Genomic DNA, 14948 nt, shown 5'->3' on the forward strand with positions numbered 1-14948 from the left:
AAGAGCGATTGATAGCGATGAGACCATGATATTTCATTTCAGGTCATTCAAGTCATGATATTTTCGGACCCAAGCACCGCTAACTTCGTTGTCTACCTAATAAACATCAACTCCGGAGCCCAACAACTCTATACTTGCAGCTTTGGCCGACCGCCCCCTTTATTTACCTTAACCGTCAAACTACTGTCTACTGTCTTAATGTCCATATTCGTTCGATCCCGCTCCCACTTCCACGTCCACGTCCAAACGCTATAATCGCAACAACGACAACAACGACAACATCTTGTCACCTCCTTCTTGCTCTCCCTCTCCCTCTCCCGACGCGAGCCCGCCCTCCGATTCCCTCGACTAAAGAGAGACCAGACGCAAATATTCATACTTACACCCACACCGTAACCGACCGGCCACACTCTCCTGAACCGTCCCGTTGCATGCATCCCGGACATCTTTTCATTGGATATCGGACGTCAGCAGCGATCTTAGAAATCCGCCCGACATTGTCACCTCCATGATAGTGCCGCGATTCGGACGAGATTCTGCTTCGTGCAACCCGATAATATTATAAGGGGATCCCTTAGAGGCTTAGACCTCGCACGAGGTCGCTACGTACACCCTCGATGATGGTAAGCCCCTTTGTCTACCTGGGATAACATAGTCGCATATCCTGGAACCGGCCTTTGGAATACCATATATTTCATCCCGTACCCCGTGAAGCATATACCAATACCACCGAGTCTACCCTACTTTTATCCTTGGCCTATTCCTTCTATGTTGAGACCATTCGCAACTGACCTGTGCTCCTATGCTTAGACCTCTCAACGGCCTCGCGATGTCGGTGAAAGCTTTTCGAGCCGGCGTGGCCATGCCAACCAGCTCTCCATATCCGATCCGACCCATCACATAACCGAGACCATCGGGACCATGTACGGCGATGACGACGACTACCCGAATAGTGATATACGTCCTATGAGCTTTATCGCAGCTCCCGGCGGTGGCGAGCAGATAGAAGAACGTCGACTTCCACTTATCCGGACGACTTCGGATCACACTGGCTTGCAACCCCCATCTGGTCCTACAACAAATGGGAACTCCGTACAGAAAGCGCAACCCTTCCCCGGTCGAATGTCAAGTCAGAGAAGTACAACGTCGAGAAGCAGTTCATACGAGTCGGGCCCCAAGTCTCCTATTACTCCCATGTCGCCTACACTTCGCGACATGCGTGAAGATGCCCAGCAATATCCGATAACTAACATTGATAATCCGAACGATATTGCCCAGGAGCTAAGCAACCTACAAGCCTTACGGCGCATGTCGATGGATGTTTCTAATAATAGCGACCCTGACCTGCTTCCCTTCCAGGGAATGTCTTTAATGGCAATGCCGTCGATAGCACCGAAAGGAGACGACGACGCAGATCCTTCGAGACTTTTATGGGTTCCCGCCAATGTCCATCCAGAGCTAGCTCCGACTGAGTTCAAGAACTTTGTTGAAAAGAGGGTACAGACCATGAAACGGAGGTCTGCCGAATCCTCGCTCTCCGTAGATGGTTTAGACAGGAGCAATTCGGGTGGATTGCGGAGGAAGAAGTCGATGCTCTCCAGGCAAATTGACAACGCAGGGGGTCATGGCGCAGAAAGTTATATGGATGGTGCCGAGAGGCTAGAGAGGAATAAGTCTCTAAGACAGCCAGGGCAAGGCCCGTCAGAGCTTAGCATCGACGATTTGGTAAACGACCCGTCAAAAGTTGTTCAACAGCTCGCTCTCGACTCGCAACGCCAGGATGGAGGGGGTGAAGTGCCAAATGCGGACGATATGCCTATACTTCCCGTTGCGCCAGGTATGGGTTTGCGTCGATCAACCCGTACCACGTATCGAAAAGGTGGCAGTCTCAAGAATCGGCAGAGTGGTTCGCTCAGGTCCGACGAGCGACTCCCTTTCTCGAAGCGCATAGCAGCAAAGAAAGCCGAAGAAGACTCTGGCGCAATGCCTAATAGTGAATCGACTATTGAGGCACCACCAGGGCACGGTTTAACCCGTGTGCAATCAGAACCCATCTCAGATAGCTTTTCGCGACCATCAAAGCCTATGCGGCGCCAGCAAACCTTTTCCAAAGATACAACGCCAGACTTATATGAAGACCCCGAGCAGCAGGATTTTCAGGAGCCAAGTCAAGCTGTTTCCGCTAGACCGGAGGGGCCAACCCGTACATCCTCTGCTGATGCTATCGGGACTTTGGGTTCGACAACACAAATTCTCGAACAGCCCGTGGCAGAAGAGGATCATTCTGGAGCGCAGGCTATGGAAATCAACCGGCCCTTCCCGGAACGATCGTCTTCCCAAAGAAATGCTGTCCAGTCCTTATCTCCAGCGCCACCTGCTGAGCCTCCAGCGCGTTCAAGTAAAAGACCGAACTATGGTCAACCGCTCCAAAGCTCTTCCCAACCGCAAGCAGCAGGCCAGACTTCACAGCAAACTAGGACTCCGAGTGGCTCTAGCCGACCTCTTAACGACATGTCGCAAAGTCCTTCGCCTTTCCCGGGTAGCAGCGCCACCAGCACCGAGTCTCTAACTTTTATTCCCACATTCAACCCACCCGAGGAGAGGAAACCAGAAAAGAAGGGTAAAAAGGGTGAAAGCGAAAGCGAAAAGTCCAAGTCTACATCCTGGAAGTGGTTCAAGAGTGACGACAAGGAGAAGAAAAAGAAGGATGACGAGAACAGGAAGTCCAAGACTAAGGCACTGGTAGAGAAAGCCCACGACAACGTTCGTCTCGACGTCCTCCAGACCTCGATCGATACAGCCATCCACAAGGGACGAGAGAGCCTACTACTCGACCGTGAAAGCGTCGACAGCAGGCTAGAAGAAGAGAGGAAGAAAGATAGTCGAAAGTCTACTGATCAAAAGAAAGAAAAGGATGGGATATTTGCCTCATTCTTTGGAAGTAGTAAGAGAAGAAGCGAGAGGGATTCGACCAGTAGGAAACATCAAGCTCAGAGATCATTATCACCAGAACCAGCCCCATACCGACCCCAGCGGCCCGATGTCGACTATCACTGGACTAGATTCCCTCTCTTGGAGGAACGAGCTATCTATCGAATGGCGCATATTAAGCTCGCCAATCCTCGCCGTGCCCTTTATAGCCAAGTACTGCTTAGTAATTTTATGTATTCATACCTAGCAAAGGTCCAAGCAATGCATCCTCAGATACAAGTTCCCCAGTCCCCTCAGCAGAAGAGGTTACAGGAAGAGGAAAGGCGGCGGCGCGAGCAAGAACAGCAGTACTTGGAGCAGCAACAAGCGCAGGAGAGCATGGATCAGTACAATTTTGAATACCATCGAGTGAGTTCTCATACAGAATCCGATGAATTTTAGCTCTAACCTGACCTCAGTCATCGAATCAGCAGCAGCAATACGGTGATCCTGGTATGCAACACGAAGCAGGAGATTACCCAGAAGCAGCTGAGATCTACGACTACGATCACAACAGCAAAGACCAAACGAGTCACGACAATCAGGACGGCTACAACAGCCAGGATGGGGATAAAGATTACTACTCTACTTATGTGCAATACCATCACAACGAAAACGGCCGCCGCCAGCAGCAGCAGTCAGGAGAGGAAGAAATGTGGTGATAACCCTACGTATTAGACAGTGATCAACAAGCACACCGACGTGGTGACCATATCAGTGCATTGCCTTGGAGTTTCGGTCACAGGAAGTATTTGCTACAGGTTTCGTGCAGGGCAGCCCATCAGGAGCCCGACGAAAGACACCAACACACACTTCCCCCTTTCCTATCCATATAAACCCGGCGTCTCCCCCTTTTCGGGCGGGTAGCGGCAGCATCACTGGTGGCCAAGGTTGGATTTTTGAATGGCATTTGCAGCGGGGATATGAAACTGACTAACCAACTGGCCTTTTTTGCTCTCCAGAGTCTGTTCGACTATCTGCTGCTACACAGCTAGGACCCGGCGCGAGCTAAGGCAGGGAAGGAAAATAAAAATTGAGGGTCGGGAGAAAATACATATATTCAGTGCATCATCTACTAGGACGTTTCTAGGGATGAAACGAAGCATGGCACGAACTGGCCTGGAGCGTAGATGGGTATGGACGTGGGTGTGGTGTCGTGGAATGGGTGGGGAGAATAGCACCCGTGGATCATAATAAGAATAAAATCGGCCTTCGGGCACAAATGCGTGTTGTTGTCGGCTTGATTGATTGCGAATTTTGTGATGTCGATGTGATTTCTGCGGGCTGTTGATACGATAAGGCACATACTTGTGTTTAGAGATAGGGGTTGAATTTACTCGATCAACGCCGGGTATTACGGGTTGGTGTTGGATATCTGTAACCTAGTATAATACCTCCGACGCTGCTAACCTTCACGCAGGATTCGTTCGACGGATGGTGTGGTAGGTCTATTAAGGATGACAGTGCTACACTGTTGGGTATGAAGTTTTATATCACGCAGTTGTGTCGTCTAAGGAGTTCTTAAATGTAGTTTCAGCGAAGTACGGAAACTTGAGAGGTTGTCTCTCCAGCATGGTGGGGACTTCAGGTCCTTTGCGAATGGAAAATCTTCGTAGTTCTTCCCGTAGTTCTTCCCGCATTTCGGAGATGTGTTGGAAGTAATTTCCTCTGGCTGATAAATGGGACCAATAGGGGGAAATATTTCTTATTTAATTTCCGCTGATTGGTTATGTGAGGATGTCTTCGTGTACTGCATGATAGAGTGAGCGATGGACATAAGCTTTGCGTTAATATAAGTACTGATTTAACTGGATATATATTTTCTACTAGGGCGCTTCTAATCGAGCGATGTGTTTGCTTGTTGACTTGAAGTAGGTAGACAATATATAAATACGTAAATTATATAAACTCGATTCCGTATAAACCTGGCTTATACAACTCAGTATAATCTAGTCTCCTATGCTATAAATTATAAACTTTTATAACATTAGGTATTTTCCGACGCCTTTCTAATTTGCCTTGTCAAACAGATATCCTCGTAGGCCACCAAACCTAATTAACAATCATCTTAACTGGTAATTGGGTATGTAAGACAACAGGTAGAAACCCACAACCGTGTACTACCAACCGTACCTAATGTGACACAGGCGTTTGATAGGCGTAGCAAGAATATATGGACATCTAGACACTTCTATCAACCGAGCCATATAGGTGTCTAACCTATAAATATCCGCCTATATAAATGCGTGCTTAATATAGAAAATATTATTAATTCAGGTTAATTCAGGTTAATTCAGGAGATGTCTTTAACACACACGTATGGAACTTGAAAACATAGTAATGACTATATGAATAGTTACATAATATATGAAGACGTTTAGGTACCTACACTAAGGTTAGGTAAGGTTAGGCATTAGGTCCACTACGTGCACTACACAATTGAGAAATACTTCAAGTACCGTATACCTTGCTCCCCGCCAATCTATGACCGGGTTCTTGAGTATCCCGGTACATGCAAATGATCAAGTGGATCGAGGCTGAATATTCTAGCCAATCATAATTAATAAAGCTTGTGATTGTCGCGAGTTCCTTACTAGGTCCTAGTCCAACTTTTTTCGGCGCCCCAAACCTTCGTACACTTGCTGTCGCCGCTGAAAATCCAAAAAGTTACCGACCTCACTCATCACCACCTTCCGATACGTAACATTTCTACTGGCAAACGGCCGTCTACCTCGAGTCTGCATCTTCGTAGGTCGTGCCAATATCAATTCTTGATACATTGTTCATTTTAGATACCCGTTCTGTTCGTTTGCCATTGAACTTACGACTCGTTTAACGTCGTCGAGCCACCTGGCCATCTCGATCTCGAGGCCTTCATACACGCGCCTCATCTCCGACTACCCTTCCTCCTCCTCTACGGATCTATACCTTACCGTAACCCCCGGTGACGGCTCTCAGGCTACGACAACTCCTTCTCGGCACATCTTCGACAGCCCCCATTACCGCGGAGACTGATTGTCCATGGCTGTGAGTGCTTGTTCTAATTGTTTCCCAATCATGCGCGTACAACCTGCACTTTAAAAGACAGGATAGTTTCCTTCTTCAACTGCAACAATCACCTTTGAATTTATTACTTGAACTGCACCTTCTCAAGATTATCATCAAAATCCTGGAATGCTTTCGTAATGTATCGTATTCCATTTCCTCCCCCCGAAAACGTCATGGCACCTCCTAGTGGACCTGAAGCTTTTATGCTTCATCAACCTCATCCGCTTCATTTGCCTCCACTACCTCCTCCCCTGCCGCTGCCGCTGCCGCCGCAGTTACAGCTACAGCAGCAGCAACTACATCCCTTCCAACCTCAGCACTTTCCCGCTCCCGCTATCCAGCACTGCCAACATTGTGAGCACTGCCAGCAGCATCAGCATCGCATACTTCCTCTCCAACAACACGGCTTGCGGGACGGACCAGCTTTCATGATGCCTCCTCCAGTTCCCCCCAATCTACCTAACGGCCAGTCTCACGACCATCATCGCGCTATTGATCGCCTTCACTACAGTATCTTGGGCGGTAGTGATCGCTCTCGCCAGCAGTTACCAGGCGGTGTTCAGTTACCTCGCCTGCCTTACTCTGGTCGCCAACTCATTCCAGAACCCAGAACTGATCCTCGATCACTCGCGGCTAACCGTTCTCAGCAACGCTCTTACAACAGCCAGGGCTATATGCCCAACGGCGCTCCCAGTAGCCACCCGAACCCTGGCCAACCTGCGCCAGGTGCCGTCCCTCTTCTACCTAACCAAGGCCGAGTAGTCCAGTCTGGGCCGATTCGAGTTCTTTGCATAGCCGACGTACGAGGTAAGATAAACTTGTTGATTTTGATTAGCAGCGGAATGAAGCTAACATTTCCCCGATAGGCAATCTGCGATCTTTAAACGAACTTGCGAAGACAGCGCGAGCCGATCACATCATTCACACTGGAGACTTTGGCTTCTATGACGATACATCTTTAGAGCGCATTGCGGAGAAGTAAGATTTGTACTTGTTATTTTGATTTTGTGAGTTGAACAGTATTCTGACTGCATTATGAAATAGGACTCTGAAGCATGTCGCCCAATACTCGCCGTTGATATCCGAGGAAGTCAAGAAGGGTATCAGTCAAGGTGGACCGGGCTCAGTCAAGGCGCGATTCAACCCTCAGGATCTACCCTTATCCGAACTGCCTATACTCATCAGCGGACAAATCAGACTCGAAGTTCCGGTTTACACCGTTTGGGGTGCCTGCGAAGATGTACGCGTGCTGGAGAAATTCCGATCTGGCGAGTACAAGGTACCGAACTTGCACATTATTGACGAGGCTCGATCTATGCTCTTGGAAATCGGCGGCGTTAAGCTGCGACTTCTTGGCCTTGGCGGTGCGGTCGTCATGCACAAGCTGTTTGACAATGGCGAAGGCCGAACTACTATTGCAGGTGGACAAGGCACTATGTGGACTACCCTGCTGCAGATGGGCGAGCTAGTTGACACTGCGAACCGTGTTTATGACCCTACGGAGACTCGTATCTTCATTACGCACGCCTCTCCCACTCGTGAAGGTATACTGAATCAACTATCAGTTAGCCTTAAGGCCGACTTTTCTATTTCGGCCGGCCTACATTTCCGATATGGTAGCTCTTATAACGAATTTAGCGTTAACCCAACTCTGGACCACTACCGTGGTAAACTTGCCGCCTCTAAAGCTTCGTTCAGCGATGTATGGGAGACTGTCAAGGGCGAAGTTGAGCCGGCAATTCAACAAAACGAAGCCCAGCAGAATTTGCTTAGGAACGCACTTGAGCTGGTTGACAAGATGCCTAGAACCGCAGCTGGCGGAAACCCCTTTGGTGGCCCGGTCGGCGGTCCCGGCGTACAAGGTCAAGTTGATGAAAGCGCTTTCAAGAATATGTGGAATTTCAACTTGGCAGACGCCGCATTTGGTTGGCTAGCTCTGGAGATTCAAGATGGCCGCATTGGTACGGAGATGCGAGCACAGGGGTTCAACTTTTCGCACCGTGGGGCTAAGCAACAGACTGCGATACCTCAGGGCACACCTTCACCGGCGGCCGGCGGCAGCGGTCTACCCCCCGCTGCTCCTGCGACTTCTGTGACGCCTGCACCTCCCGTTGCTAGTTCTCAAAGAAACGCCTCGGCTGGGGCGCAACCTTCAAAGCCTATCGCAGCTACGCCTCTCCAGCCGCCTAAGCCTGCCACGCCTAAGCCGACGGCCTCATCCCCAGCTCCTAGCACGGCTGCTGGAAAGGAGAACGACAAGCCTGCAGGTGCTAATGGATCAGCCAACGGACCGGAAACTGTACCATCGCCGGCTCCTCGAGCTTCTGCGGATAGCATCATCGGGCTCTTCGTTATGAATGTCCAAAGTGACGAGCAAACTCGGGAGATATTCCCTGACGAGCACAAGGCCAAGATCGCCAAGATCGAGAAGTGGGGAAGCAACAGTAACAATAAGGTTGTGCATTTCCACACTATCGAAGATCGAGAGGCTGCTTACTCTAGTCTCGCCGACGAATTCAAGGTCCGCCATTCCGAGGACCGATCGAGACCCTTAGTGAAGATATTCCAACCCCGCGAATCCAAGCAGACATTTGGCGGTCGAGGAGCAGGAACCTGGGGTAGTGGCCGAGGAAGAGATAACGCAAGCGGATACCGAAGCGCCGGTGACCGCGGTACTCTTAGCGGTGGTGAAAGCGGTCCCGAGACCGGTCGCCAACGTGGTGGTCGAGGTGGAGCGCGAGGAGGCCGAGGCGAGCGTGGTGGCCGAGGTGGCAGGGGCGGTCGTGGAGGAGTAGGCAAAGGCGAGGGCGGCAGCGCTTCTCCGGCTCCCGGTGGCGATTCGTAAAAGAATCGTCCGACGTAACGGTTCTACCCACTTTGTCACCCATATTCTACTAATGACCTCGCGTGGCCGGGCGCGAGATAACTATTTTTTTGCTTGTATTCTGGCACATCCTTTCCGCGAAGCACAACTTTTCCGTCGTTAACCAGGTGGAGTTCAGAGATTCTGTCGGCCTGCGAAGGGAAGAGTCTCGGAGTGAAAAGAAAATACCAAGTGTCGTTTTCGTCATATTGAAGGGGAAGGGGGGAGTGAAACGAGGCCAGGGATTTGAACGGTTGAACGGACGGATGGACGGATGGACGGATGTATATGGTTTGCACCGACGTAAATCTGCCAACGTACTTCGTACGAACGTTCTTCGTTTCCCTCTTGGTGACCCAACCTACTGAGATGAATAGTTTTTTTTCTTCGCGTTGATACTGATGGCTGGTTCGTATGATGACTCGATCGATGGAGCTTGTTCGTAGGGACATACCCTGAACTTGCCCAGCCTAGTCCGGACTGAAACAGACCAGACAGGATCGGATTGGATCGGACGTTGTTATAGGCTTTTGCTAATGCAACCGAATGAAATGAACTCTGAAAAGTTATGATATCTGTGCCACTGCTCGTAGGGACTAAGGACTGATCTAAAGGGGTCATAACTCGTAGATATGGTGGAGTGAGGCCTCTTTCGGTAGATTAAAGTAGGGGGTCTATGATTAAGCCGGTGTGTGTCCTTTGAACACGAGGACTCGTAGGGCGAACCGTGCCATTAACAAGCCTTAGGGCGGGCTTCTCTCCTCGTCAACCTAACTGCATGCAATGGTTATGTCGCATATGCTACTTAAAGGGGGGAGTCTACAAGTCACGCGCACTTGCGCTGTATTGTGTATGTATGGTACAATAAACCCAGACTCGGACCCCCGCTTCGTTTCGTCCAACCTTTTTTTTCTGCCTGGCCTCGATGCCGTCACGGGCCTATCCTCTCTACGGAGTAAATGCGGAACATTGGTAGTAGTGTACAAAGGTCTTCCCCTCCCTCCTCCCCGTTTCTCGATCTACAAGCGGGACCCGGACGAGATGGGATTACAGGGGCTTCATGCCCTTGTGGATCGCAGCCACGCCGCCCGTCAGATCTTCCCAGCCCTGGCCGCCGACCACGAAGCCGGCGTCCTGAATCATATCGCGGAACTGGGTCTGGCTGGGGAAGCGCTCGATGCTCTCGACGAGGTACTGGTAGGAGTCGCGGTCGCCAGCGACGAGGTGGCCGATGAGGGGGATGGCGCCGAAGCTCCAGCGCTTGTATAGGGCGTCGAGGAGGGGGTTGGCGACCTTGCTGAACTCGAGGCAGGCGAAGACGCCGCCGGGCTTGAGGACGCGGTGGGCCTGGGCCAGGGCGGCGGGGATGTTGCTGAAGTTGCGGATGCCGAAGGCGACGGTGTACAGGTCGAGGGAGTTGTCGGGGACGGCGGCGGGGGGGAGGGAGGTTGCGTCGGCTTCGAGGAAGGAGAGCGCGGCTTGTTGGGAGGCGGGCAGGGAGAGGGAGCGCTGCTTGCCGACTGCGAGCATGGAAGGGTTGATGTCGGAGATGGTGACGTGGACGTCGGGGTTGCGGTTGAGGGTGTGCGCGTGGTGCAGCATGCGGAAGGCGATGTCGCCTGTGCCGCCGGCGACGTCGAGGATGCGTTGGGGTTTGGGGGGTGTGGAGGAGGAGAGGCCGGGGTTGAGGGAGGAGACGAAGTGGTCTCTGGTGGTGGGACGGGGTTAGCTTGGATTCTGGGCTCTATTCTATGTTTTGTGATGGGGGGGGGTTGAGGGATAGGGGGAGGGAGAGGGAGGTAAGAAAGGGGAATACGCACTTCCAGACGCGGTGCCAGCCAAACGACATAAGGTCGTTCATGCGGTCGTAGGACTCGGCTACGCTGTGGAAGACACCGGCCACGCGCTCCGTCTTCTCGGACTCGGAGAGGCCGTCTTGGAAGCCGAAGTGTGTTGTACTATTTCTACCACTGCTACTGCTGGCGCCATTCTCGGCAGCGGTGTGTGCTTGGGAGGTAGAGGTAGAGGTAGAGGTAGAGTTTTGAGAGAGCTCAGGTCGTGGGCTACGTATCGTTGTGCTGAATAGTCGGACATGGCGGGAGGAAGAGCAAAAGGTCGGTCTTGATACTCGTACAGCCGCGCGCAGGACTGATTGCGGGCGGGCGGCCATGGTTCTGCGCTGTTTTTGGCCGTCACCTGGGTTTGAGGAGGGTTTCCTGGGAGTATGTGTTAGAAGCGGTAGCTAATTAAGCTCGAGTAGGCAGGTAGGAGGTAGAACAGCCGGCCCGGTCGAGGTGAAGCTACGGGCAAAAAAAAAAAAAACTACGGATCGGACGGTCGACGATCTCCGTTCGGCATGTTCCCATGTACCTATGTGGGGGTCACTCGGGTGGCTTCCGCGAAGGAGCACTAGCCACAGTGGGCTGGCCCTGTCAGACTTGACCTTTTTGGGACATAGATCCCGATATCTGGGTCCAGGATGTTGGCTTGACGCTAAGACATTTAGCTTTGATGTCTGGGGTATTTGAGATGATTGGTTGAAATGGGGCCATCCATCCCATCCATCCATCCATCTTCAATGACATTACATACATACATGTACATATAATATCAAAGGCATGTGCTTTCCCGCAACACAACGAACAAATATAGGTAGGTAGGTACTTACCTCGTTAAACCGCAACCGCAGCGTCGATAGACGAGTCTTGTTCTTGGGCCGCGTGTCGCTGCGCTTGCACGTGGGCTTGGTGATGCTGCGTCGAGCGTCTCATCAGCGCGGCAAACTTCTCGGATGCCGAGTAGCCCCAGCATATTAGGACTGCGGTGAGCGGGACGAGTATCATGACAATTATGCCAATTATGGTGGGTTCGTTCATTGTTGACATTACCGGGGATAAGTCCGTGCTGAGGATGGTAGGTAGCGCTTTGGCCTGGGGACGTGGGGTGGTAAGGTTAATAATTGTTATTTGGAGTGGGATGTTATGTTATCGTAAGGTAGGTAGGTACGGTACGGAAAGAGGGAAACACGACAAAGCTTTGTTTTTATTATTTTCTGCATGAGAAGTTTGCTGCTTTGGCATGATTCATGTGGTAGAGAGCTGTTGCTATGGCGGCATGTACGTTGGGAGTAGCGCACATCGTTTCTCGAGCGACGCCAATGTTGGAAATGTCACTTTGTACCTTAGGGACGTACATGTGGGTGAACTTAATTCTTAGGTGTGCTATTTGTTATTTGTTTACAGATATATGTGCGCTTTTCTTGTACTCGGACTTGATTGTTTATATTGTCACATGGCTAGGTTAGGTCTCTCAGGCACGGTATTTTCATCTCTAATACTTGGTAGTCAGAGTTGACAAAATAGTTTTTAAAAATCTTAGGATCTTAGGCTTGTTTAAATATTAATATGGTAATAAATTCTAATTCTATCTTGCTATATGAAGACTATTATACCAAGAGGAGTGTATTTTCTGTGTAATAAATGCAATTGAGATTACATAACAGGTAACTACCTTAGGTAACCTTAACTATGTTATTAGGAGAAGTTGTTTTATGCTTATGCTTATGTAATAAATTCGAAAAGCTGGGGAAGTTAGCTTCCCCTCGGTCTAGACCCTTCGCTTTACGCCGGCTTAAGTGACGTCTTTAGCCTCGGAATCCCGTCTCACCTACATAGAATGTCGGGGAGTAACTATGCAGTCAACTTTTTGCTACCAAATCTTACTTCCTCACTCTATGTAAGGCTCAATTGCAATCTGCACTGGTGAATAGTATATAAGATGCTATGACCAAGCTATAATGAGGTCACAAGTACTCTCTCTCGCGTCGCTACGAAGGGCTGCGGGCTCTGTACTCCGCGCTCCCCGTTCTCCCAGCTTCCAACAGCCTGCTCGGTTAGCTGGCAGTATATCGCAACGCCCGGGTTCGAGCCATGTGTCCTTCCCTGGCGCTTTGAAAAGCGCATTCACCAGCGACCTCAAATTCGTTGTGCCCTCCGATTATCCTGCCTTAGCGACATACCGAGCGGTCGACCAAGATGGCAATATCGTTGACGATTCATTCAAGCCGGATCTTAGCGATGAGGAAGTTATAAAGCTATATAGAGATATGTTAACCGTCTCAATAATGGATCCGATTATGTTCGACGCACAGCGACAGGGTCGTCTAAGCTTTTACATGGTGTCGGCTGGTGAAGAAGCTATTAGTGTCGGATCTGCTTCGGCACTAGACCCGCGAGACGTTATATTCTGCCAATACCGTGAGCAGGGGCTCTTCGTGCAGCGTGGATATACCTTAAAAGACTTTATGAACCAGCTCTTCGCGAATAAGCACGACCTAGGGAAGGGTAGAAATATGCCCGTACATTACGGAAGTAAAGAACTGAACATCGTATGCTGTGCCTATTTATCTATATCTCGTTGGTTCATTGCTAACCTTTTTTATATAGCATACAATTTCATCGCCTCTAGCTACCCAGATACCACAGGCTGCTGGGGCTGCGTATGCCCTTAAAATGCAACATATCAATGATCCAACTGTACCTCCCCGCGTGGCTATAGTCTACTTTGGTGAAGGTGCTGCTAGTGAAGGAGACTTCCATGCAGCGTTGAATATCGCTGCAACACGGTCCTGTCCCGTTATCTTTATATGTCGGAACAATGGATACTCTATCTCGACGCCGACCTTAGAACAATACCGAGGCGATGGCATTGCTAGTCGAGGGATAGGGTATGGGATTGACACTGTGAGAGTGGATGGGAACGACCTGTGGGCGGTTAGAGAGGTTATTAAGAAAGCTAGGGAAATGGCTCTTCAAGATGGAGGCAAGCCAGTCCTTGTAGAGGCAATGAGCTATCGTGTTAGCCACCACAGCACGTCCGATGATTCTTTTGCATATCGAGCACGAGTGGAGGTTGAAGACTGGAAACGCCGGGACAACCCTATTGCGAGGCTGCGGAAGTATATGGAGGCAAAGGGATTCTGGGACGAGTCCAAAGAGAAAGAAGCTCGGGAAAGCATCAGGCGGGATGTGCTGAAGGCATTCTCAGAGGCAGAACGAGAGAAGAAGCCACCTATCCGGACTATGTTCGAAGACGTTTACGAGGAACTAACCCCTGATTTGAAAGCCCAAATGGAGCAGCTGAAGCTCCATCTTGAGAAGTACCCTGACGAGTACGACTTTGCCGAGTATGAAGATGGTATTAATAGTTTAAAATCATGAGTAAATTACCACCATTAGGGGAATACCCTTCAATATAAGAAGCATTTATATTTAATTAAGAGGTTGCAAATCCGATCTTGATAGCTGCATTTTGAAATACTACAGAATTGCAAAGAAGATACAAGAATGACTATGGATGTATGATAACGAAATGTGAAAATTCCTATCTACTGATTGGTAGATGCTGAGAAATAGCCAACGCTTGTTAGCCACGTCGGACAAAGAAATGGAGAATGTCAAAATTTTTATAGTATATTTTATATGAATTTGCCAATTAGGTCCAGTTGGGAGAGCATAGGAACTTCTCTTACTTTGTCAGATCTACTTATATGAAGGATTTCTAATATGTATCATGAATGTGTCAAGTTGTATGGAAATTGAGTGTGGAAAGAAAGTAAGAAAAAACCGGTGATGTCATCGCTTAACTTAGTGTTGCTTAGGTAAATATCGAAGCACAAGCATTAGGTCATTATAAACATTAACTAAGGATACATAGTGGAATTTAACTTTGACTATTAACGATAACATCAAGATAAAAATGTAGACAGTTCAAAAAGAGCTGCAAGAAGTGAATTTTTATATTGATGATCAAACAACTCAACGTTATTGCTTGGTGGGCATTACTACATGTAGTACATACTACCTAGGTAGGTATTCCGTACATGCATCAAAGTAGTAAAGATTTAATCGCACCCCTGCTCATCAGTTCTCACCTCATCAGAATACCAGAATATACAGGTACTTTCAACTACCTAGGTAGGTACATGTAGTACATGTAGGTATATGCACGTATCTTTACTAGGTAGGTCCCTTGTAGCAAACAATACATCCCTGCATGCAGTGCTTTA

General features: G+C 49.5%; 4 protein-coding genes across 4 annotated transcripts; 3 read left to right on the forward strand and 1 right to left on the reverse strand.

Annotated features, from left to right (window-relative positions):
- Window positions 1-921: 921 nt before the first annotated feature.
- On the forward strand, window positions 922-3632 carry F4813DRAFT_384811 (uncharacterized protein; the record flags this gene model as incomplete). The annotated part of the gene is made up of 2 exons (XM_049246156.1): window positions 922-3339; window positions 3390-3632. The coding sequence occupies 2 exons, from the start codon at window positions 922-924 to the stop codon at window positions 3630-3632; spliced, it is 2661 nt and encodes an 886-aa protein (XP_049104062.1).
- A 2359-nt stretch (window positions 3633-5991) lies between these two features.
- On the forward strand, window positions 5992-8863 carry F4813DRAFT_378464 (uncharacterized protein; the record flags this gene model as incomplete). The annotated part of the gene is made up of 4 exons (XM_049245336.1): window positions 5992-5997; window positions 6666-6825; window positions 6885-6996; window positions 7063-8863. The coding sequence occupies 4 exons, from the start codon at window positions 5992-5994 to the stop codon at window positions 8861-8863; spliced, it is 2079 nt and encodes a 692-aa protein (XP_049104063.1).
- A 767-nt stretch (window positions 8864-9630) lies between these two features.
- F4813DRAFT_98062 (ubiquinone/menaquinone) lies at window positions 9631-11152 on the reverse strand. Its single transcript, XM_049249101.1, has 2 exons — window positions 10702-11152; window positions 9631-10589 (listed from the first exon to the last, which is right to left on the reverse strand). The coding sequence occupies exons 1-2, from the start codon at window positions 11049-11051 to the stop codon at window positions 9929-9931; spliced, it is 1011 nt and encodes a 336-aa protein (XP_049104064.1). The 5' UTR covers window positions 11052-11152; the 3' UTR covers window positions 9631-9928.
- A 1411-nt stretch (window positions 11153-12563) lies between these two features.
- Window positions 12564-14641, forward strand: F4813DRAFT_343473 (thiamine diphosphate-binding protein). Its single transcript, XM_049241540.1, has 2 exons — window positions 12564-13268; window positions 13327-14641. Exons 1-2 carry the CDS (start codon window positions 12678-12680, stop codon window positions 14098-14100), a joined length of 1365 nt encoding a protein of 454 aa, XP_049104065.1. The 5' UTR covers window positions 12564-12677; the 3' UTR covers window positions 14101-14641.
- The last annotated feature ends 307 nt before the right edge of the window (window positions 14642-14948 follow it).

Source organism: Daldinia decipiens, assembly GCF_022478715.1.
Source record: "Daldinia decipiens strain CBS 113046 unplaced genomic scaffold F4813scaffold_2, whole genome shotgun sequence".
NCBI lineage: Eukaryota > Fungi > Ascomycota > Sordariomycetes > Xylariales > Hypoxylaceae > Daldinia > Daldinia decipiens.

Excerpts from the sequence above, each read along its gene's own strand:
- F4813DRAFT_98062 (XM_049249101.1), bottom strand. The coding sequence starts at position 11,051 with ATGGCCGCCCGCCCGCAATCAGTCCTGCGCGCGGCTGTACGAGTATCA. Across the intron at positions 10,590-10,701 it reads GGCTGGCACCGCGTCTGGAA|AGACCACTTCGTCTCCTCCC; the intron begins GTGCGTATTCCC and ends TCCCACCACCAG.
- F4813DRAFT_343473 (XM_049241540.1), top strand. The coding sequence starts at position 12,678 with ATGAGGTCACAAGTACTCTCTCTCGCGTCGCTACGAAGGGCTGCGGGC. Across the intron at positions 13,269-13,326 it reads GAAGTAAAGAACTGAACATC|CATACAATTTCATCGCCTCT; the intron begins GTATGCTGTGCC and ends TTTTTTATATAG.